Source organism: Populus euphratica, unplaced genomic scaffold, assembly GCF_000495115.2.
Source record: "Populus euphratica unplaced genomic scaffold, PopEup_1.0 scaffold1298.1, whole genome shotgun sequence".
In the NCBI taxonomy this organism is placed as follows: Eukaryota; Viridiplantae; Streptophyta; class Magnoliopsida; order Malpighiales; family Salicaceae; genus Populus; species Populus euphratica.
In genome coordinates, this window is record NW_011501147.1 from 12,581 (window position 1) to 38,150 (window position 25,570).

At 31.0% G+C, this 25,570-nt stretch overlaps 3 protein-coding genes across 3 annotated transcripts; 2 read left to right on the forward strand and 1 right to left on the reverse strand.

Moving 5' to 3' along the window:
• Positions 1 to 4,116: 4,116 nt before the first annotated feature.
• LOC105117321 (probable L-type lectin-domain containing receptor kinase S.5) lies at positions 4,117 to 6,536 on the forward strand. The gene has a single exon (XM_011014939.1). The coding sequence runs from the start codon at positions 4,245 to 4,247 to the stop codon at positions 6,201 to 6,203; it is 1,959 nt and encodes a 652-aa protein (XP_011013241.1). The 5' UTR covers positions 4,117 to 4,244; the 3' UTR covers positions 6,204 to 6,536.
• A 4,464-nt stretch (positions 6,537 to 11,000) lies between these two features.
• On the forward strand, positions 11,001 to 11,896 carry LOC105117322 (40S ribosomal protein S27-2). The gene is made up of 4 exons (XM_011014940.1): positions 11,001 to 11,119; positions 11,200 to 11,301; positions 11,395 to 11,423; positions 11,550 to 11,896. The coding sequence occupies exons 1-4, from the start codon at positions 11,117 to 11,119 to the stop codon at positions 11,674 to 11,676; spliced, it is 261 nt and encodes an 86-aa protein (XP_011013242.1). The 5' UTR covers positions 11,001 to 11,116; the 3' UTR covers positions 11,677 to 11,896.
• Positions 11,897 to 12,812: 916 nt separating this feature from the next.
• LOC105117323 (nudix hydrolase 23, chloroplastic-like) lies at positions 12,813 to 16,843 on the reverse strand. The gene is made up of 7 exons (XM_011014941.1): positions 16,344 to 16,843; positions 15,552 to 15,683; positions 14,984 to 15,060; positions 14,649 to 14,784; positions 14,419 to 14,559; positions 14,279 to 14,337; positions 12,813 to 13,190 (listed from the first exon to the last, which is right to left on the reverse strand). Exons 1-7 carry the CDS (start codon positions 16,638 to 16,640, stop codon positions 13,130 to 13,132), a joined length of 903 nt encoding a protein of 300 aa, XP_011013243.1. The 5' UTR covers positions 16,641 to 16,843; the 3' UTR covers positions 12,813 to 13,129.
• Positions 16,844 to 25,570: the final 8,727 nt, after the last annotated feature.

The window sequence follows — 25,570 nt, forward strand, 5'->3', positions numbered from 1 at the left end:
GATAAGGATTGTCACCAAGTCAAAAGTTGGTCACCCACTTATCAATTAGTCATCAAATCAATAGTTCCCAATTTTGGCCTATAAAAGGAGGCATTTTCCATGCATTTAGGCATATTGGTTTCCAGATCAAGATCATGCTCTTCCTTTCTCTCTTTGTATTTTTTATGCTTTGTTTTCATTAATATTAAGTTTATGCCTTTCATTTCCTTTCCTTTACTTAGTTAACTTTTATGTTCTTATTTTGTTTATCTATTTTGCTTTCTTTCATTATGTCTAGCTAAGTTAGTTATGTCAAGGTGAAAAGGTTACACTAATGGTGTAAGAATAAGTATAATGTAAACTTAATATGGACTTTAATGTTTGATACTAACATGTTTTATATTTGTTATCTTGTTCACTCTTTAATACTTTGTTTGTTAAATGACTAATCTTGATTTATGTTGTATAACACTTGGTACAACAAATGCTTGGCACTTTCATAGCCCATAATGTATGGTATAACCGACACCTGAGCTATGAAAGGAACTTGATTTGTTGTTAACATAAGTTATAATCATGAATGCTTGACGAGATTTACAAGTATTAGCATTAATTGAATAAGATGACTAATGTAATCATGTTAACAATATATAATCTGATTGGAACCTCCTTTGCATGTGGTTTCCAATTCAATAATAAGAGTGTATACTATACTTGTTTGATATACCATTAGTGGAACCTCTAACCTTGACATTTGTTATTATTATTGTTTAATCCTTACATTAATATTTCATCTCTAAGTTCTCATCATCATCATCTTCTTCTTCTTCTCTTTCTTTATTATTATTATTATTATTATTATTATTATTACTACTATTATTGTTGTTGTTATTGTTGTTTTATAATTGTTGTTTATAATTTGTACAATTAACCTCCCTGTGGTTCGACCCCGGTCTTGCCGGGTTATTTATTACTTCGACACTCCTACACTTAGGAGAAAACACCAACCTTTTAGTCGTGTCAAATATCTTTAGGTCAGCCATGAGTAAAGTCCAAGCGAATGTGGGTCTAATGAGTTGTGAAACCCAATATCTTTAGTTTAGCCACGTGATGAGTCCACTAAGACGTGGGCCATATGAGCTACCAAACCCAATATACTTGGGTTTAATCACATACTGAACCTAAAAAAATATGGGTCTGGCGAGCTGATAAACCTAACATCCTGGGATTCAAATATGTGTTAATCCTAAATAAATATGGTTTGACAAACTGTCAAACTCAAGCTATATATGCAATCCAAGTGGACGTGGGTCTAGCGAGTTACTAGACGCATCGCCTATGGGCTTAGATACGCACCAAGTTAATCGGTCTAAAGGCCTTTATAGCTCATGTAGGTCCATAAGGCTCTGTTCATTTATTCTTAAAACTTTTAACATGAAATATTCATTCTAGGTATATTTGTCTTCCTACATCTATAGGTATAAAAACTCTCTCAAATATTTACCATATTTTCATCTCATTAATGATATGTAAGAAATATTATCCTTCTTTAATGTTGTGTAATGAATATTTATCCCTCATAAATTCTATTAGGAGAAAATAAATCTTCATCCCTTCTACTCTATCAGAATAATAAGGTTTAGAAATTATAAATATCTAATGAATCATCTAGATAAAAAGTTTATAATTTTTATTCTCAAAGCATTTACCATACAACAACAAGAACAAACATACTTATTGTTAGAATTTAAAGCTCATTCTCTTATTTATTATAATTATTTACTAAAAATCATTGATTTTATCATCAAGTAGTCCTTGAACCTCACCAAAAAAAAATTATTTGTAAATATTAAGTTTTTTATCATTAACTATTTACTTTGTGAGCTCTAGAAAAAAGAATATTAACTTAAAAGTGTAATTAATCAATATCCCAGTGCCAAATAAACTCCTTCATAAACATATTTAATTTATTATTATTTTCTTTAAAAAAAGTCCTAATACTTGAATATACCGCGGCAAGATAGTGAACGTGAATAAAGTTCATTCCGAGACACAGAAACTGGGCCTATCATATAATTCTTTTATCATTAAAGAAAATAAAACAAGTTGTTAGTATTAGGCCAGATGTAAGCTCATTTTAGAATGGCTCCAAATAAAGAAGCCCAATGGTGCTGTTAAACGCCAACCGCATGTCATCTTCGCATCAGCGGACGACCTGCAATCTTCATATCCAGCGCGCTCCCGGTGTCTACGCTTTCAGCCTTGACTGATGATCCCATGTGTTCAATTTCCATTATGAAGGAAAAGCAGAGGGAGAGGGAGACCTAGACATGATGGAACTGGCAAGCGATTTCAAAAATGTTGAAATTAACTACCCAAAGTCAATAGACAGCATGAAAACCGTTTTAAAATCCTTCCTCCTGCACATATAAACCGTGTTTTTGGGGATTTAAGAATATATAAATCCAAACTTCAAAGGATATGTCAATTCATACAGGGACTGGTGATATATCATGACTTAAATTTAATGAAATCATTGGCTACTAATCTTTATCATTATCTTGACAGATACTTCGAACTTGATTCTGATGTAATCAAAAACAGATAATTAAAAATATTTATGCTGACTGAGTCTTTTAAGCCAGAATATAAACTTCTTTGATCCCTCTCAACTGTGAAAATTGATGAAAGAAAAGGAAGGATGAAGTGAGCTTCGGAATCTAATTGAGTCAAGTTTTATAAACTCAAGTCCATATTGAAAGCCTATAGCATCCCTTAATTTAAATTCACACCTACTCTTCAAAACTTACACCCAGTATTCTTGCAACATGTACCTTTCCATCCTATATATGTGTCATGACTTTGAATATGTTAATTTCTATTAAAAAATCATATAAATTATATTTTATGATGTTATTTAATAGTTTAAATTTTTATATTAGAAGGATTTTTTAATATAATACTAGAATTTTAAATAATATAAATTATATAATATAACCCCACTATAATAACTATATTCAAAGTCATGATGCACAACATATCGAAAGAAGAACCTATGAAGGGAGCTTGACCAAACCCTATGTAGCTGGATGCAATCTTTTCTCCTACTACGCATCAATTCTTCCACACGTATACTGGCCATTACAAGGACTGAGGACTACTGAATGGAACTCAAAATAATTTTGAAAAGATGGTTTTATAGATCTTTCTGTGTATACGTACCAGCTTGGAGGATGGAATCAAAATCCAAACTTTCGGATACATGCTTCTCTTTTTTCAACTATGTGGATGGTCTTTTTTGTTGGGCGTGATAGTTACTTGGTCAGACGAAGGAATATACGGGCACATTATTACGAGTAAGCCTGCCGAAGTACAAAAGTTGTCCTCTTTCCAGCTTCTCGGAAATTAATCATGCACCGAATGTGATAACCATAACCACCGACCGAACCACACCCGTCAGCAAGGGAAAACCTCTTCAATTTTCCCAATAACTGAAGTTTCGTCTTGAAAGAAATCATTTCAGCACTAAATTCAAGATTTTATCTGTGAATGTTTATCAATGTCAAAGGTGCTTTTTAATTTCTCTTTGTATCAATGAAGTTTCCTTGCACCTTCCAGGGCAGACGAAGTCTAGAAGCACACAGAGGTACAAGAAGAAATTGCAATGAGAAAAGCAATATGGACTCCATATTTGACTATGGAATTAGGAATGGTAGTTTCAATGGACAATAACTTGCCTTGCCTGCCTGGGTTATTGAATAATGATAAAAAGAGGCGTAAGCAAGATATACCGTTAGACTTGTTCTTCAAAGAATCTGTAAAATCTCATGTATTTTACCCCTTTATTAATTGCAAAGGGCAATTAGAAGGAGGAGCAGATGTAAGATTGCGTGAGAAAACAATTATAAACTACTCCAATGATTATGTTTAATGCAACTACAAGACCAAGTAAGCAGAGCTACCAGAAATGACAATACATTTGATGACAACAACCTGCATAATAGTCAACCAGACATTATTCATATTCAATTCCACTATAGTGATTACTACAATTCTAAGCTTTCAAAGGGAATAAAATATAAGATCAGAAAATGCTAGGAAATTCACTCCCTAATACAAGTCATTAGTTCTGCCAAACATTTTTTTTTAATTTAAGCTGATAAGAATCTATCTTCTGTGTAATTGTTATCTCATTCATTATCATTTAACCTTGCCAGAGAGTTGCTCAAGAAAATCTGAAAAGGTCATTCGACAGTATTGCCGAGATGCGCTTTCCCCTGGCAGCCACTTCTGCAATCCTAGCTGTCGTCTTGGCTCTTGCTCAAGTACAGAGCCGTGGTTTTCAGTTTCCAAACTTCACGATTTCAGATCAGTCTGAACTTATTTTGAGTGACAATTCTTCTATAGCCCTCGGCGCCATCCAAGTCACACCAGATGTTCGTGGAGCTAGCATGGAAAACAGGGCTGGAAGGACCCTGTACCGACGGCCATTCAGGCTGTGGAGCAAGGAGGGGAAGAAAGCAAATTTCAATACGACCTTCGTTCTCAATGTCCAAAACATGACAGCTTCAAGTGGTGAAGGCTTGGCCTTTATATTAACCGCAGATCCTCACGTTCCAGGTGGAAGCGATGGACAATGGCTTGGGATTGTAAATTCCAGGTTAAATGGAACCACTGACGCGAAGACAGTGGCGATAGAATTTGACACTAGAAAAAGCTTCCCAGAAGATCTTGACGATAACCATATTGGATTGGATATAAACAGTGTCTACTCAAAAAGATCGGTTTCGTTAAATGATAGAGGTATTTATATTTCTGCGGCCAAGGATATCAAGGTAGTTGTTCAATATGACAGCAAGAATTTGGTTGTTTTTGTCGGTGACGACATGAAGAATCCAGTTCTCTCTGAGCCTCTCGATCTCTCGGCCTATCTTCCAGAAAAGGTGTATGTGGGATTTTCGGGTTCAACAAGTAATAACACGCAATTAAATTGTGTGAAGTCGTGGCAGTTTAACATTTCTGAGGTAAAAGATTCCAAGTCGCGGACGGTTTGGATTTTGGTTGCTGTAGGATCAGTGCTAATCCTGTTGATTAGTATTGGTATTGGTATAGCCTTTTTCTTGTACAGGAAAAGGGGATATGAAGGAAATAGGGTGGAGAATACTCATCCAAATATTGAAGAGGCAATCCTAGGCTTCTCAACTGCTCCGAAGAAGTTCAAATTCAAAGAACTTAGCAAAGCAACTGGCAAATTCAACCCTAAAAACAAGCTCGGGAAAGGTGGCTTCGGGACAGTCTACAAGGGAATCTTGGGAAAAAAGGAAGTTGCTGTCAAAAGAGTCTCAAAGAAATCAACCCAAGGAAAGCAAGAGTTCATAGCAGAAGTAACTACAATAGGCCACATCCATCACCGAAATCTTGTTAAGCTGATCGGGTGGTGCCACGAAAAGCGCGAGTACCTCTTGGTTTACGAGTACTTGCCTAATGGTAGCCTGGATAAATATATATTTTGGGATGAAAAGTCAGGCACGCAGGAAGAAACACTGAGCTGGGGAAAAAGGTTGAGTGTGATTTCAGGAGTGGCACAGGCATTGGATTATCTGCATAATGGATGTATGAACAGGGTACTTCACCGAGACATAAAGGCCAGTAACGTAATGTTGGATTTAGATTTCACTGCAAAACTCGGAGATTTCGGCTTGGCTCGCACCATTATTCATAATGAACAAACTCACCACTCAACAAAAGAGCTTGCAGGAACACCTGGCTACATGGCTCCGGAGAGTATTCTTACAGGAAGGGCAACGGCCGAAACAGATGTTTATGCTTTTGGTGTTCTTGTTCTGGAAGTTGCATGTGGAAGGAAGCCTGGAGGGCAGGCTGAGCGGGATGACTACATCTGTAACATTGTGAATGGGCTATGGGAACTTTACAGGAGGGGAACAATCCTCGAAGGTGCAGACCCCAGATTGAATGGAATATTCATAGAGGAAGAGATGGAGTGTGTTCTTATTCTGGGGCTGGCCTGCTGCCATCCAAACCCAAAAAATAGGCCCTCCATGAAAACTGTTTTGCAGGTTCTTACAGGGGAAGCGCCACCACCAGAAGTGCCAGCTGAAAGACCTGCTTTTACGTGGCCACCCATGCCTCCATCCTTCAATGAATGGGACAACTCTCTTGTTGGCGGCCAACTCTCTCCGTTTTCAGGACTCTCAGGGAGATGAATCAAACACCAGGGTTTGAAGCAGAATGTCGTAAGTCCATCAGTATGATTTGGTTTTAACCAATTATATAAGTACGTGTATATAGATATATCGTTGCCGTGTTCCAGGAAGTGATTATCGAAAAAGAGTAACACTTCAATAATCTTTTTTATTTATTCGTCAAATCATGTACATATATAGCGCTGGAAAACTAGCTGCAGGTTCATGAAAACTGGAGGAATATGTTCTCTGAATTGAAACCCTTTGGCCAGCTATGATTATCTAGGTGATCGGTGCTATGCTTGTAATTTGTAGATCCTATTTCAAAGAAATTTGCTGTGATTTTTTTAAAAATAGAAATTAAGCTGATTGTCATGTCGAAGGCTGTCCAAGATGTTTAACCATTATCAAGTCCTTGATTTTAAGTAGCAAACCAATATGTAACTTTAGTTAGTTGATTTTCTGAGTATAATTATTGGATTTTTCAAAATAAAAAAATTCTTGCTTAATTTAATTGGGAGATTATTGACGAGCTAGGACAATGAGTGAAGAGTTCTGACTTGCTGTGTTTAAGAAAGCTAGGCATCATTTCAGACGGTAGAAAGATCAAAGAACCAAACCAACTGAATTAACCAAACAAGACTGAGTCTTTTAGTTGAGTTTTGCTAAAATTTAAGGATTTTTAGTTCAGATTAATTTATTTTTATATCAAGATTTTCAGAAAACTATTCTCATTAATTAGACCCAGCTGGCCTCCTGCTCACCTCTACTGACAGAATGAACAAAGGCTGTGGGAAAAAGAAAGTGTAATTAACTGTCAAAAGATACTGAGATGGTACCCGTTACTACAAGGCGATCAATATCATAGACTCAGCAGCGAAAATGATTAAAGACTAAACAGTAAAGATCATCAGAGATTCTGCAGAAATTCATCGTTCTATATGGGGAATAAAGATTCAAAATCCCTCTCTACGGATGATACAATTATCTATCATGGAAAACAATAGTAAGAGAACTAGAAGATAGAATTCTATGAAATATTTCATTACTAGAATTTTCCTGATGGTTAGTTTGTTCATAAAGGTCCATCTTCATTCTTTTTCCAGATTGCATATCTGTAAGCAGAAGCTTTTCATGCTAAGTTGTTTCTTTGCTAATGAAAGCAGCTTTCATCGCAGAGAGAAGTTAATTGTGCTGATAATATTGTGGCTTGTGCAATGTCTCGAATCCAGACTGTTAGAACATGTTAAAAAGGAAGGCATTTGTTATCAGCAACATCTAGTGGCATTCTGCAAAATACTAGACCAAGCTCCTCCAGTTTATTTTTCACCCCATTAATTTTTTTTCATCAAGATCATATTTATTGTGATAAAAGGCGAAGTTGATGGGATGTCTTGGTGTTCATGTAAAACTTTGTGCGGTAGCTTAGTGAATGGATGCTGCTGCAGTGCCCCTGGAGCTGGAGGGATCTTACACATTATAAGCATTTTCCCATCACTGCATGCATCCTGTAGCCAGCTACCTTGATGCACCAATCCATGTTAAGCACCTCACTCCTGCCTGCATATGAGAAAGAAGCTTTTTTCCATGGACCAGTGTCAGTGAACAAGTCAAACTTGCTTCAATCAATACTTTTTTTTTTATTATTTATGTAACTATCTAGATTAATTTATATGCACTTGTCTAATTTTATAAATTTTAAAATTAATAATTATGTAAGTTTTTGATAGTTTTAAAAAGACTTGAACTAAAAAACAAACTCTAAACCTAATCAATTAAAATATTTTTAGATTTCAATTTATATTTAATAGGAGGCAAGTATTCCTGTAGATTTCAATTTATATTTAATAGGAGGCAAGTATTCCTGTATAAAAGAGAATGATCGACACATAAGTTATAATTCATGTTATTTTATACATAATTATATAAAATTAATTTTAATTATATAGATTTATAGGTAATTTATTAAGAATTCAACAAATTTTAATTTCAAACTAACTCTGAGCAATAATCTAACCATAACTAAACCAATTAAAAATTAACAATAAAACCTATTAATAACCAATTAAAAATTAACAATAAAAGCTATAAAATTAATAGTGATATAGGATTATTTTTTTTTTGAGGCAGTGATGGGTAGCAGTATTGGGGCAGTTTTTGACGAGAAAACCTTAAATTAATTGTGTTATTTTATATAGTTTTTTAAAATTATGTTATTCTATAAAAATTTTAATTTATTATGTTAATTTTTTAAAAAAATTAATCTTTACTATTTTTTCTTCATAAATAGAAATTCATTGAACAAAAAGCAACCACCTTGGAGATAAATCTTGCTTCCAAAGCCTAAAAGTACAAAAATACAAGAAACATGTGTAGATGCTACAGATGTAAAGCTAAACTACATTATGTACCATTGTTTGCATAATTGAAAATTTATAAAAAAATAAATTAGTATCAATCAACTAGAATCCTAATTAGTTTTTTTTGCCTATCTGCTTGTACTTGGATGACAATTCTTAATAATGAATTCGCTATGTAACCCTGTGGGTTATAAAATTTTTAAGAACAAATTATCGGGTATATAAGATGTATCAATATATTTTTTTATATAAAAAATTCAAAATATAAATTAAAAATTTTATGTAAATCTAATTAAATACATTATTAATTATTTTTTTAAATAAACAAAAAAATCATTAACATCAAAATAAAATTAAAAAAATTAAAAGATAAATGTAGATCAAGATATTCAATCATATAAATTAAGACTTTAACATGATTGTATTTATTAATTTTTTTATTTAAATCAATAAATTCATGATTGTATTTATTAATTTTTTTATTTAAATCAATAAATTCGTATCCAATGACTTAAAAAATAAACACAAATAAAACTGATTAAATAAACTCATACCATAAAAAATATTATACATGGCCAAATACATCAACAAAATTATTTTAAAACAAATATTTTTATTTTAAAAAATAAATGTAATTTGTATAAAACAATATATATATATATAGCTGAAAAGAGGCATGGAAAACACATAAATGATAATCATAAAACTTATTGAAAATAACAATAATCATAAAACCACTACTAAAAAACTAATACATAATGATAATATCATATAAAGTTGAATCCCAAACAAATTAAAAATTAAAAATTAAAATTAGGAAAGAATAATCAATTACAGAAAAGGATCTAAAAAAATTAGGATGGAAAAATATATTAATTGGAGGGATAAAATTTTTCAATTGAATGGATAAATTAAATTGAAAAATAACTATAGTAAAAAGAAAAAACAAATCAAAGGAACAATGGTTAAACTAGAAAAAAATAAAAAAATAAAAAAAGTGATTGAATGATAAAATTGAAAGCTAAAAAACTTCAACAAGAGCGCTAAGAAAAAAAATGTAAAAATAAGTATCAAAATAAAAAACAAAACATATGAGAAACTGCAATTAAATAAAAATGATAATTTAATCTTAACTCATTGGATGTTGACCTGACTCGACTCAAATGGATAGGTATTTTTCAGACCTGATAGATAATAGATAAAATATGGATTTTATCAAACCCGACCTAAAACTTGCTCGAGTCTAATCTAAAATATATATTTATATTATATAAATATATTTGTAAAATATCTAGATTTTTTTAATACAATATAATATATACATTTCTTAATATTAACACATAATACACATGTATGAACAATATTTAGAATTTATCATTTAATATATATATATATACACACACTATTTTATTTTTTATTAATTAATAAATGATAGTAGATAGTGGATTCTTATTGGATACCTAAAATCCAATAGATAGTATGAACATTTAAATTTTTTATTTTATAGATAATGGATAGAGTATAGATATAAAAAAAAATTGACTAAAAGATATTTATTGTCATTTCTAAAGTATTAAATTAAAAAAAATCTATCAAAAAAATTAGAACTAAATAAGAAATTAAAAAAATGAAAGTTGAAATTAATTAAAAAAAACTATATATAAGATATTGTAAGTAAGGAACTAATTAAAAAGAAAAAAGGCTTCTATAAGAATAATTATGTACATTATCCATAAAAAAAAAAGAAAAAAAAGATAAAATCAAATGATTATAAGTGACAATCCAATCATATTTAGATATTATATGTTAATCCAATCATATTTAGATATTATATGCTATTGTAAATTGAAAAGAACACGATGATACATTAAAAAAAATATAAAAAAATTATTTTTGATTATTAGATAGCGTTCATTGACGCGTTTTGAACACATACCCTCAGCTTTTATTTTTTAAAAAATAATAAACAATATGAAATTATCAAAAAAAATTTATAACAAAAATAATTATACTAAATAACTATATAAAAATGCAAAAATACCCCCGACTATGAAAAGTGAATAAATTCTATGATGAACTTTAATTTTTATTATCTATAAAAGTAAATCCGTATTTTTATTGTAAAAAAAAAATCCCCAAGCAATTTTTTAATGGCAAAGAAGCCAGTAAATATTTTGAAGGCAGCTCTGAAAACCAACCCCGAATGACCACAGATCAAGGACAATTTTGCCAGCACATTATTACTGTCCACAGTAAAAGCAGAGATCCAGACAGTAAAACATCTACACGCTATAATGTTCTGTTAATAATCCCTTGCATTTTCAACTTCTTTTTATTTTTTTGACCAAATGGACAATTATACCCCTGTTTTTAATGTTACCCTATACCCTTCGAGATGAGAGGCCAGGATGTGACATTGCTCGAAATCAACGGCCTATAAGCCCCATTCAGCCCTTTGCATAAATTGACTACCTGTCTTTCTCGGGCGCTCTAGGGTTTCTTTCTAGCCTAGGTTTGGCGTCTTCCCGCAAAAGAAAGAAAGAGGCGGTTTCAAAGATAAAATAAAATTTTCCAATGGTGAGTGAGTTGATGTGAAATGGTTTGGTTATCTGTTATGATCTGTTTCGCTCTTTAACTGATCTGTTTGTTAATGAAAGGTTCTTCAAAACGATATCGATTTGCTCAACCCACCAGCAGAGCTTGAGAAAAGGAAGCATAAGCTCAAGCGTCTTGTTCAGTCCCCAAACTCTTTTTTTATGGTAATTACAAATACCATACGTTTTCCCGCCCTTCTTTCTATTATTTTCCCTTCTGATTATGTTTTTATCATATTTTCTTGTAAAAACTTGCAGGATGTTAAGTGCCAGGGCTGCTTCAACATGTAAGTCATGCCATGACCTTTGTATATTTTTCTTGATGAATTTAAGCATTCCTTCTTAGCTGTTTGGTTTGGAAAGGGATCGTGGATGGTTTTATTTATTTAGTTAAATGAATATGTTGTGTGCAGAACCACTGTTTTCAGTCACTCACAAACTGTTGTGGTTTGTGGGAACTGCCAGACAGTGCTGTGTCAGCCAACAGGGGGTCGTGCCAAGCTTACAGAGGGTTGCTCCTTCAGGAAGAAGAGCGAGTGAAGATTTCGATAATTTACTCTCTTTATATCTTTTTTCCCTGTTTGGTAAATTGTTCTAGAGTTCTTTTTTAGGCATGACGGTGATGAATTGAACAAACTTCTTTTGATAAATTTGATTTTTAATTGTCTTAGGCTCTCTATGACTATATATATTATATAAGATTTTGGATTTTATTCAGTGAGAAAGGTTTTGAATATCAACCCAGGTCTATTGTAATGTAGTTACTGCCTTTGATTATGTTGTAGTTGATTATAGTTCATGCCTCATTTGTGGGTTTGGGGAGATTCAAGTTCCTACCTGCATCATGCATTTCAAGCTTTTATCTGCTAGTTTGTCAAAATTAGTTGATGGTACAGAAGTGAATGTTAATGCATAGCTACCCCGTATTATGCTATTATTATTAGTTGAGCACTTAGTTTTTTGGGCATTCTGTGTTGACGAGGGCAATGTAATCCTTGGCGTTCTTGCACACCAGTTCCATAATCTTGGAGTTTTAGTATTGAGTTTTACTAACGTTGATAGTCAAAGCACCTAGACACATCTACTATGTCCTGTACTCTGTTTTAGCTGTTAGAAAGTGTCTGGACTTTCTCCAGTTTGCACGCCACTGGATGACATCTTTTGCGTTGAATGGGTTTTCATTTTGGATGATCATGTGTTTCCTTACTTTAATGGAGCTTGTGACTTAAGATTAGTAGGTGATTGTGTGGTGATGATACATGTGTGTGTTTTACTTTGATATAGAGCTTTATTGACTTAAGGATTGCTAGGTGGTTTTGTGGTGCTATGCTGTGTAACTTAGGTAATGTTAGGCAATCTTAATGCTTCTTGTGTGGAACGAAGATAAAGCAAAACCCCATGTTCCTTTTTGCTTTTAGGTAGTTCATGTTGATAGCCATGAAAACGAAAGCTGATTACTGGCATGTTCAAGCTATCCAGGTTGATTCACCACTACAGGGTCCTTGAGTTTTTTTTTCTAATTTTTTAAATTGATATTTTTTTTCAATTTCCATCAAAATATTTCTTTTAAATAATTTATAAAGATAAAATTACTTTTCAATTTTATTATCATTTTCAATTTATAAAAATAAATTAAGGTTGGAAGTGTTCGAGGATGAGAGAACCATTTTCAAACATGAGAGGAAGCCTCGCTAACAAGTATTTATTCAATGCAAATGAGTGAAGTAAATTTCTGTACATTGTGGATGGAAAGCAGAGTGAAGCTAACAATGAAACACAAGTTGTACGATGAAATGGCTCAAAGAAATGGCTGCCTCTTCCACACACTCGGTCGTTACAGAATACATCTGCTCAATGCTCTTCGATGGCTTCAATGCATCAGAATGCTGGTCCCATCACCATCTTCAGCTTCCGCCATGGATTTGAAAAATCATAGAATGTCAATCCCAGCTATTAAACACCTCATGTGAAACGGAAAACAGATCCCCATTTCTCATGACTGCAAATGATTGACGAGAGTATAGCCATGGGTATCAGAAGGGCTCGTGCCTGGCCTGCAGATAAGTATCAGAAGAGACTTCAACAAACATGAGCATGCTTTGCATAGCAAGCAAGTATTCTACAAAGAAAGAACAATCTCTATTGATAGATGATGATAAAAAAAAAATCAAAATGAGTAAAAAACAAGGAATAATAAAAAAAAATTAATATAAAAATCAAATTTTAAAGAAGAAAATTAAAAAAATATCAAAACAAAATATATAACTATTGAAGAACAAGTTAAATAGTTTTCCACCCGAAATAAAATATATTTTTGAATTTTTTGTAATTTAATGTCAGATAATAATTTTCATCCAAAATAAAAGAAAAACACTTCTAAAAATCAAATTATTAACTTTTATAATAGTAAATAAATACAAGAAAGTTTAGGAGAAGTCGCTTTCCGTGAAACAATCGGGCTAGAATATTAACAACACTGACAATAAAGAATGATGTAAAAAATAATTCAAGGGTCAAGACATGGTAAATTCCACCCCGTGAAAGCCACAACCAACTAATGGAACAAAATCCTACAGCGCCAAGCAAACACCGCCTTCAAAATTGAGGGAATAGTAAAGGTGTAGGGAGTGAATCAATGTGAATAACAGCGAACTGAAAAGAAAAGGACTCACTTTTGGTGCTAATTTTGCGAAAAAGAAGTTGGTCATGTTAAATTCAGCCTCATTCCCAAGCTAAAGATCAGCAGCCAAATTTTATCATGACAGCAGAAAGAAAGAAAGGTGTTCTGTTATTCAATTATTTCTTTTCTTTCGTAAACATTGGCAACGGTAGAAGCACCGGCAGTCACCTCAAACTGCCCGCAAGCACCTGCCTGCCTCCAATACCACAACCACCACCATCATAACAATTCAAAATAGACACCTCCGAAACTGAAATGAACACTACTTTTACCAAATGGTCATTTCCTTTCGCAAAATCATTTACAACAGAGCAAAATGGTAAAAAATAAGTCGAATAGCCAATGCATTTTATTGAGACAATAGACAATCCAAAGCTGTCCGGTTTTGAGATTAGAAGTGGATTATCCATTCTCACAGGAGTTCATTTGGGCTTCTAATACAAAAAATGCATTGTAAAGTACCTTTTGTTAATTGTGCCGTAGTGAAATTTTCGACTTCCAGCTTTAACATCTTCAATGTACTGCAACAACAGGAGATTATATATGTGAGTAACAATAGCAAGTAAATGAAGAAACTGTGTATTGCTAAAACAGGCTCTTACCAACTTTAAAGTAACAGCCATTGATGAAAATGCCAAAGAATCAAAAGGTATATCATCTAGTGAAAAAAGTTGGCACTCCAATGACTCTGGACCAGGTGAAAAGTGGGGCTTCCTCAGCTTTGCTAAGAAAATTATGTAAGTCTGCTCCAAATAACAACAACAAACTTCGAAACCTTAAGCAAGTTCATAGAAAAATCAATATGAGAAATGAGAGGCATCTCTCCCCTTACTTGGCCAATAAGAGGGATGTCCAAATGAGCAAAGGGTGACACGACTTCCACTTCTGCGTGTGCTTCCTCCCAGGTTTCCCTGATTGCCCCTTCTGCAGCAGACTCACCAATTTCCAAGTAACCAGCAGGAAGGGTCCTACATCAGCAAAATACAATTATCTGGGTTATCCATCATGGATAATGAAGATAAGAAAAACTAAAAATGCCAAGAAGGACCAAGTACCATATGGAGTAAATGCATTTTTTTTTCTTTTTAACTACTATTTGAGGGTTTATATTAGAGAAAGCATGCAGTGGTTCCATTCTGTACCAAAATTCCAATTTCAGACGCATACCAGAGGCCAAATGATGGTTGGATGTTTCGCTTGCAGAGTAAGACCTTGTTATCATGCTCAATGAGGCATCCCACCACCTATTCAAACCAGTTTACAAAAGATAACAATATTTCCATTGCCTTCATTGAAAATGCAGTATCAAACAAACTGGAGAGAAAACCAAGAATAGAATGATATAAACACATTGCAAGGTTTTTGGCTTCATGCCTACAACGTTTTCCTTGTTTTCAGTACTCGTTAAAACAACCAGTAGAATTAAAATAATTCACACACAATTCCACAATTAGATGACTCAGAGTCCAACAGCTTATGCTCCCTAAAAACCTTTTTTGCATACAATCTCTATTTCACAACAAGTCCTCCCATGATTTGTATTTTAATAGTTGCCGAAAGAATAAATGAAGCTAGATAGTTCATGCACTTCACATTAAATGGTGATACCTGACCAGCTGTGGTGAGAACCAGGATGCTAAAATCAATTTTAGAAGAAACATACATGACACCTGTAATCAGACAAGACTGCAGAAACATACATGACATATTTGATTGTAATAATGAATGACCATACCATTTTAGGGTTTTGATAGGTAATTTTCCCACAAACTGTGCAAATAGCTCTCATCTTTTCCTCCCCATCAGGTATATCATGTTTTGTCTGGCCACCACACCACTGACAGAAATTGATCTTGCGTACACTTCCCTGAAAAGCAGATTATCATCAGCAAAGAACAACGTTGGAGGCATTGGAAAAGAAAAACAATGAGCCCCGTACAGGATTATGTGAATGCAAGTGTCTCGAATGAGACAAAAAGGGATGAAAAGTTAAAAACCACTGGCATCAACAATCAATGATATCCTGAAACAATTAATCTAATTCACACCGTCTCTTTCTAAACCTAGCTGTGGATACAAGCACTGACAAAACTTGAATAAGAAAAAAAAATATCAGTGATGTTCAAAAAAGAATACCATGTGATATGAGATTAGTTATAAGGTTCGTCTTATTTGTTTCATTCAAGTATCTTCGACCTAGCTTGTGTGTCAACCAAGATCAAGTAGCTTCCAAGTCGATCAAATAAGCAACTCAACATTTACAATAAATGAAAACAAGTAAAACATGATCAAATTCCCCAACAATGGAGGCATAAAACTAAGATAAAACTTCAATTAAAGCATGAAGGTGACCAAAAAAAATGGACTGAATAAATAAAGAGAAATTTCGACCACACAATCAAGAAAATGACAATCATAAACCCAACAGCCCAATATTCATAACTAATTATCTAATTTATCTACAAATTCAATAAGAGTATCAGGATTTCAACAATATAGAACAAAAACTGAAATAAAAGAAACTCACAGATGACTGAACAGCAACTGATGAAGAAGAAGAAGTGTCATCCATCTTAGACTCAGACCGAGTTGAGTGAGCACGAACAGGTTCCAAAGATAGAGTCTTTCGAGTCAGAAACAGAAGAGGCTTTGTGGGTCTGGTTCTTGGAGAATAATAGGATAACAGGCTGGAAGAAATTGAGACAAAAGCACTAGTTGTGGTGGCATGTGGTGGTTTCAATCTATAAAAAGATGCCACAAACCCTGTTGTTGTTCTTGTGGTTGTTGTTGTTGATGAACCAAGATTCTGTATTGCTTTTAGCATTGAAAAAGTCACCAATTTCTTGTATTTGTGACAAAGAATCTTGATGTTCGGTGAGAATTGTTTAGCAAGTATGAATGATTCTGTTTGGTGGTGGTAATGCGAATCAGAACTCAGAACCCGCGGTAACTCAGTTGCTTTTGGTGTATTTCCAGATAAGAGAACTTCATTTTGGTGCTGCAAAATTTGATTTACATTTGTTTTGTTGAGTGATATTCTCTTATGTCAGCAAGCCACGTGTTAATGTGTTTTTTTAACCTATAGTTGCTTGCATGGAATAAGTTTCTCCATAGTTTTAAAACTTAATCCGGTTCAGCGTGTCAATCTAAGACCCAACAGACCCAAAACTAAAATTAAAATGGGTTAAAAAAAAACTAAGAATTTGGCCTGATAGACCAAGATCTGGCTAACCTGGATAAACCCACACGAGACTTGATTTATATAAATAAAACATCACCATTTCAGCTTTTTATTGCCAATTTATTAAACCATTTGCAACATAAAAATAATATCACATAAAACCTAATCTTTTCGGTCTTCACAACCTATCTATTTGTCTTTGTTTCCTCCTAAAATCTTAAAATCCTCTCAACATGCAATGAAAAAAAAGATGCTAATTAACTATCTAGGTGGTGGCTAAGTGGTAAGGACTTGGGATCAAAGAGTTTACTCCCTCTATAGTCTCAGGTTCAAGTCCTTGGTTGCTCATATGATGGCCACTGGAGGCTTACATGGTCGTTAACTTCAGGGCTCGTGGGATTAGTCATGATGCGTGCAAGTTGGCCCAGACACCCACGTTAATCTAAAAAAAAAAAAAAAATGCTAACAAGATATGCCAGAGTTAGAGGGTGCTAGGTCAACATATCATGAGTTTTGGATAATACACAAAACCATTTGTTATTACATGTTTCTCTTCAGTTTTTTGTTCTTCATTGCGATTCTTCCAAGTAAAATAGTATGATGATTATTAAATCATCAATGGATCTCCGTTGTGGCTTTTTAGCTTTTTTGGTTTCTGGTTTTTTTGGTAATTAAGTTGTTGTCATTTTATTACATGGGTAATTCATGTTTCATGAATTAATTCTCCATCTGCATTTGTCTAGTTTTGGGCAAACTAGTTTTAGAATATTTTCTGATCCGCCATGCTTGTTTCAAGAAGCCATCAAAATTGCTTACTTCAATTGCTGGTTTTTGTTTATGCTGCACAAAGGTGCGAAAATAGTAACACAAGTCCTCTTTAATGAAACAATCTAAACACGAAACAAGGGGATCTAAATTATTTTATTATAAGGAACTTATCATAATTTTATTTTCATCTTTAGATATAAAAGCTTGCATTATATAGTGCCATCAATTTTCATTTTTTTTTTAACTATCCATTTATGGCTTATTGGTTTACTTCTAGAAAAAAGATCCATTAGTTTTCATGTATGATTATTTATAATAGATTTAATTTCTCTATCAACTGCCTTCCTCCAATAAAAAGGTTTAGACAAGACATTATTTTGGAGTAGATTCGAGATTTATTTTCTAACAAGTATGTTAAAAAATTAGAACCAAATATTTTAGTTGTTTTTTCCCTTTTGCTCCTTCTAATATCAACCTCATCATTTTTTATCAATGATAATTACTTGAGCTATAACCTCAATCGTTCTTTTAAGTGAATGATTTTCTCATGCTTCTTTCCACTAGTTTTCATATATAATTATTCATAATAGATTTAATTTCACTATTAATTGTCTTTTTTCAATAGAAAACTTCTAGATAGGACATTATCTTGGAGTAGATTCAAACTTTATTTTCTAACAAATATGTTCAAAAATCAAAACCAAATATTTTGGTTGTTTTTCCTCTTTTGCTCCTTCCAATATCAACCTCATCATTTTTTTATTGGTGATAATTACTTGAGCTATAACCTTTAAGTGAATGATTTTCTCATGCTTTCTTTTATAGAAATATATCTTCAAAAAATATAGCATTTTTTAATTATATAATAATATTAGGATGAATATCATCAATACTTGATTTTTTTACAAGAAGTCATTATGCACTATTATTGTATTCATATCTAATAAATGCATAATCCACAGTTTTAGATTCTATCATTACTTATTTAGGATCAAGTATTGCTACCTTCATAAGACAATCTCATATTTTGAGGTATTTATATAAATGTCTTCTACCTATCTACAATTTATATAACGTTTTTTTCTAACTTTTATGGAGTATTATGTTAAGTATGTAATTGACAATTAGAATTGCATCCCTTTACAAGTTCTAATATAGCTCTAAACTAAACATGTTATTCGTTATTTTTTTAATACTTAGTTCTTATATTCTACAATATCATTTTATTGTGATGAATAAAGAGAAGTAATTTGGTTAATAATACCATTTTGAAAACATAATTCAACAAATGGTATTTTGTATTCTCCATATCTATCACTTTCTATTACATTTATTTTCTTTTTAAATGGATTTTGAACTTCATTATTGTAATGTTTAAACATTCCAAGAACTTCATCATTACTTCTAAATAGATAAGTGTAACAATACATTATGAAATCATCTATAAAAATAATATAGTATTTTTTCCACCTTAAGTTTGTATAAACTTTGAATCATTAATATCTTAGTGAATTAAGTTTAGAGGTTCAATATTTTTTTTAATTATTTGAAAATAAAGTTTTGTGAATTTTAATTTTATATAAATTTCACACTTATGATTTTTTTTTAAAATCATACTTGGTAATAATTCATAGTTTATTAATATTTTCATAAAATTATAATTCACATAACCTTACTTCATGCCACACTTCACAAGACCCAAGCAAATAAAAAAAACACAATCTAATTATTGTTCTCATCATTGATTATTTGGTTGTATTAAACATTACATTCATTTTAAAGAACTTATCACAGAGATACCTCGTTTCTACAAATGCACTGCTCTTAGATAGTATAAATTTACCACTTTAAAGAAAATCATCTTAAAACTATTTTTTTCTCAACAGTAAGTTAAACACTAAGTTCTTTCTAATATTAATGCTCTTAGATTGTGTACATTATTGAGGATTGTTTATTCAGATTAACTTTGGAAACAACAAATATGTTCATTTTAAAATTTCATTAACGAGGTAATCAACCTTATTAATATTGGCTTTAACAATCATTTTTTTTATTGGGTTAATTTGCTGAGACATATTTTATTCTCTATGATTTGTTCAATCATCATCATTTCACTTACGAACCATACTATATACGAAAATAATATCATATGAGTAATAATTTTATCAAAGAAGTTCTTATAAAAGATTAGAGGTGGGGTCATAAATGATCATGTTCAAAACTCAGTCTTTTTATATAAAACTTTTTAGATTATATTTGTTTATCACACTAATTTTTTTTATATATGAATAGTAATATATACATGAATAATTTTGTATACTTGAACAAATTTGACCAGATAACTTTAGTGTCATTTTTAAATTTAAAAATTTATTGATTGTGAACTTTTTTATAATGACACTTTCAACCTTGAATTTTTTTGTTTAAAATTTTAAAATGTCTTCGCATTCTTAATTGAAATACACACATCATATTTTGTATTTATTATTCTATTCAAAATATATTTTATATGCACAAAACCACTATGATTCTATATGTCCAAATCTATCATAATAATGAAATCAAATTTATTATTTGACAACTTTAATATTTTTTTACCTACAAGAACTTAATCAAGTTTAAGTTGAGCACATAAATCAACATTTATATTATCACCATTTAAAGTTCAATCTATTAAAATTTTCAGGTTTCTTATTATGCACTATAAAAAATTATAGTGGAATCCTTACTATTAAAACAGTATTTGTCAAAGTGATATTAGTTGGGAAAACCAATTCTCGAGTTAAAAATATAATATTAATTATAAAAGAAATAGCCACTAATATTTATAAGTAAATAGTTCAGCTCCACAATAAATAAGTAGCGTAAAAGATAGAACTTGTAATATAGTAACTTGATAAATAAAAAGATTTAAATTATACAAGATAAAATCAACACATTAAAAGCTTAAGTATCATTATAAGATATTTAAGCATGCCAAGTAAAAAGTATGATCGTACAAACAAAGATAACATAAATTATTGAAAATATAAATAATTTTTTTAAAAATAATAACTTGGTTGTTGAGAAATATAAATCAATAAAATATATGACATGCATCAAAACATCCAAATTGCATAAATTTTAGAAGACAAACTATAATTTTAAAACAAAGATTTATAGAAACCTTTAAAAAAATTTAAAAAAATCATAATAAAACAAAAGATTATAGATTATACATATAGAATTAAAATTAAATCTATAAGTGAGATTATAGCAAATTAAAAAAAAAGAATTATAACTTAAAATTTAAAGATGCTAAAAAGCTCTTTCACAACCAATCTATATTATTATTATTATTACTACTATCATTTTTTTTTTCATAAGTTAAACTAAACATAGTCTAATATAAAGAATAAAACATTAAGATTGTTTTCAAAATATGTTATATTATATTACATTAAGGATATTTAGTTTATCATAACAAGAGCATGTAAAATATAAAAAATTGTTTAAGATAATCTTCTAATGCATACAATTTTGAATTTATAAACATTCAAAAAAAAAATCAAGACAAACATATTCTTAACATAAATATAATAAAAAGAATAATAACATGCTAAGCATGTATACAAACTTAGAATATATATATATATATATATATATATATATATATATATATATATATATATATATATATATATATATATATATATATGTATGTATGTATGTATGTATGTATGTATGTATGTATGTATGTATGTGTTAAAGTTTTAGTATGTATACCAATAATAAAAATAATAATGTTTAAATTAAAATAAAGAATAATACTTGTTGAAACACTTTTAAGAAATAAAATTTTTTGTTGTTGTCAAGAATGAATTATTTGTCCGTAAAACTTTATTACTCTTCACTTGTGCAACTAGAATACTTGCAACATAGTTTTTAAATTTTGCTTAAGTCACAGGTTTTGACCGGATCATTCTGGTTTGACTTCCAATTTTTTTATAAAATAAAATAATGTCATTTTTGTTTTAAAAAATATTTAATAAGTTACGACCACGTTTTTTATTAGGTCTTGTAGGGTTAGCCCAGGTTTTTAACTGAGTCACCCCAGGTTTTTGCCTTCCTCTATTTTTTTCTTAAACCTAGTCTAGTTCTTATCTCGGGTCAACCCGCTGGGTCGGATTTTAAAACTATAGTTTGCAATATGTCTTTCAAGATTTCAACACTACCATTTTAGTTTAGATATATTTTGAAAGAAGGTCTTTGAACCAAAATAAAAATATTCAAATATCTCTCGATAAAGTAAAGTATGAATTTAAGCTTTGGATTTGAGAGAAAAAACCAAACCATAAAAGATATTTAAAACACCAAAAAAAAAAGGTGAGAAAAAATATGAAAAAATCTAAAAATTTAAGTTGAAAAATCTTCATTCACCCCATGTTTTTTAAGTGAATTTTAAAAGTTAAATATTAAAGAATTAATAATAATTAATTTTATTATTATAAATTTTTAATTAACCACTATAAATCAAGAATTAAATATAAAAAAAATTCATATTTTTTTGTATGAAAATAAAAAAAATTAAAATTAATTTATCATTCACCCATAATTGATTTAAATAATGCCAGCTAAATAAATTTCCAACATATATTTTAGGATTTTCTTTTAAACTCTATTGCCAGCTTACGATACATATGCTAAGATTTTGTATTAATATATATAACTGCATAATAAACTAAACGATTGTGATTACTAATCTACTTTTTCTAAAAAAACCCAGGATTTATGAGTGCTCATTGCAGGTTACGATTTCGAGGGTTTTTTCGGATTGTTAGCTAGGTAAATGGAGAAGGACTCATTCAACAAAAGTTAACAATTCTGGCAGTAGCTAAAGAAATGAAAATATTTATTAAAATCTCGAAAATTAAACCCAAAAAACCATCCCCTTCTCCCTAGTAAAGTGATTACTTTTAAATATTAGATGGGAGATGGGTAAATTTTAAAAAAAATTATTATATTTTATATTATTTTAATATATTTTTAATTTTTTTTTTAAAAAAAAAACACCAGAATCATATTGTGATGCTCTCAAACAATTCTTATCATAGAATGATTGCTACAAGGCTAGCTACAACAGCGCGGGGTCATTGGGTTATGAGGTTCCTCGTGAACATTAAGAATGTAATTGATTTAGAGGTGTAATTGATTTGTTTTTCTAAATATAATTTTTTCAAAGTATAAACTACATCTCACAAGAACAAAAATTATATACTTTTTATATAAATTCCACTTAAATAATCAATTAAATCAGTATCTCAAACACCCTCTAAACATTGGATCATATAAATTAGATTTGGAGGTACACGAGCAAAACTGTAAATGCAAACACGCCATGGGAGAAGGTACATGAAAGCACTTAATTTCTTAACATCCATGTGCGAAAAAAAGAGAGGTTTGCTGCCGTCAACTTTCAGGAAACAGTTCTGTCTTCCTGCAACTAATAGCTGGATCACAAGTGACCATGCTCGAAATAGAAGATGGTGCAAGTCTTTCATGGCGGGACCAAATACTTGCAATAATGAGATCGATTGGAAAAGGACGATTATACACATGTCCCAAGCATCCAAATCATCAGATCTCACTTGCTCGTTTAATGATGCTTGCTTCTTCTATTTTTTTTTTTTTTTTTAAAAAGAAAGCACTAAGCCGAGTGGTGATATTACCATTGAAGATGCATTGTGCTCTCTCTCTAGGTAAGGTAGTTAAATTTTTAAAGATTTTTTATTGGTTCTCGAGATTTGTTTTTGCATAAATTTTTAAAGAATTATTTCTTTTTAACGTACTAAATTACATTTTTTTTTTGAAAAAGAAAGTTGAATTAAAAAAAACAAAAAATCAAAGTGAAAAGGTATATAAAATAAGTTGGCTTAGAATTTTGTATGAAAGTTTATTTTGATCCCTCATTTTTTTTTCAGTTTATAATTTATTGGTCTTTTTACTTTTTACTTGTAAAAAAAAATTATTATCAAAGTTTATTTTTCTTATTTTTCAATCATTTCTTGTGAGAGAATAGTGAGGTTCGTTGGATTCCGATATGGAGAGAAAAGATCGTTATTAATGATGATTCTAACTACCAAAATGGTTGAAATTCTTAGGTCTAGCGAGCTCTCAAAACTAATATTCTTGAGTTTAACTACGTGCTAAACCTAAATGGACATGAGCTGAGTAAGTTGTCAGACTCAACGTCTTTGGGTTCGACTATTTGCTAAGCTAACAAAGACATAGGTCTAATGAGCTGTCAAATCCAATGTTCTTGGGTTCAATAATATGTTGATACTAAATGAGCATGAGTCTAGTGAGTTGTCAAATTCAATATCCTTATGTTAAGCTATGTATTGAGCTTATGTAGGTATATGTATAGTGAATTGCTAGACCCAACATCATTGAAATGAGCTACATATTGAGCTCAGGTAAGCATAAGTCTAGCAAGTTGCTAGACCAATCGTCTGTGGGCTAAGCATGATAGCACCCTTGGACTTGGCTGCATGCTAAGCCATATTGGACATGGGTTTTATGATTTGTCAAACTCATTATCTTTGGGCTTTACAGTATGCTAAACGTGAAAGGATAAAAGTTTGTAAATCATTATAGACTTTATGTTGGGTTATAAAGGTGCGTTTGTTTATTCTTATGACTTTTAACATAAAAATTTAATATTAAAAATATTCATCTCTCTACACTCTTAGATATATAAAAATCTTATAGAGATATATTATATTTCCACTTCCATTACTATTAATATGAATCCCTCATTCATGCTGTGTAAATTATATGTATCCTTCATTAATACTACCAGGAGAAAATAACTCTCCAACTCCTTTATTTCGACAAAATCAACAAGGTTTAAATGCAATAAATACCTCCTAAACTCTCAAGTAAAAGATTCACAATTTCTTTCTCTAAACATGAATACTTTTAAATTCCAGAGCATTTATTATACCAAAAACAAGAATAAATACTCTTATTCTTATAATTTAAAGCTCATTATCTCACTTATTATAATATTTTACTTAAAAGTTATCAATTTTATCATTTAAGAAATTTTAAACACCTAAAAAAAAGTTAGATTTTTTATTACCAATCATTGACTTTTTAAGCTCTAGAAAATATGATATTAAAATGGAAATACAATTATTTACTATCCAAACATTAAAATATCTTATCTTTGAATATATTGAATTCTAGGACATCATTTATTATAAAATAAAATTATAGAGTCTAATTAAATGTTTTTAATCATTCTTAACAACTATTTTAAGATGTTTTTTAATGGTTAAAGCTAGTTTTTTTTATATTGAACACAACTCCTTTAAAAGAAAGATTTTTTTAATTATAACTAGTAAAAAAAAACAACAACAAGAAGAAGACGATGACGACGAAGGAAAATCAATAGCTTTTTTATCTTCTCCTGTTCTAATTAAGAAGGAAAATAGAACCACAATTAGCGGTCGTTTAATCCAAGAGTGATCAGCCACAAATAATCCGTCCCACGTTGTGTTTGTTATGCATGGCACGTCATATGCTTCATTTAGCATGATACAATGTCGACCGTCAGATCCTTGACTGATTCTCCTAGTCAATGACGACTCCGTTGCATTGAAGGCGATAATCGAGGGTGTAACAGACAGGTGATGATGGCCATGACAACACCTGAAAACACAGGCCGACATGATCTCCGGACAGTTGGAAACGGAATACTGAGTTGGCAATTAAGTTTTTTTTCTTTTTTCTTTTCAGGGTTCTTTTTGGTACTTCACATT

Excerpts from the sequence above, each read along its gene's own strand:
- LOC105117321 (XM_011014939.1), top strand. The coding sequence starts at position 4,245 with ATGCGCTTTCCCCTGGCAGCCACTTCTGCAATCCTAGCTGTCGTCTTG.
- LOC105117322 (XM_011014940.1), top strand. Across the intron at positions 11,302-11,394 it reads CCCCAAACTCTTTTTTTATG|GATGTTAAGTGCCAGGGCTG; the intron begins GTAATTACAAAT and ends AAAAACTTGCAG. Across the intron at positions 11,424-11,549 it reads TGCCAGGGCTGCTTCAACAT|AACCACTGTTTTCAGTCACT; the intron begins GTAAGTCATGCC and ends TGTTGTGTGCAG.
- LOC105117323 (XM_011014941.1), bottom strand. The coding sequence starts at position 16,640 with ATGCTAAAAGCAATACAGAATCTTGGTTCATCAACAACAACAACCACA. Across the intron at positions 15,061-15,551 it reads CCTATCAAAACCCTAAAATG|GTGGTGGGATGCCTCATTGA; the intron begins GTATGGTCATTC and ends TGGTTTGAATAG. Across the intron at positions 13,191-14,278 it reads TACGGCACAATTAACAAAAG|GCCAGGCACGAGCCCTTCTG; the intron begins GTACTTTACAAT and ends ACTTATCTGCAG.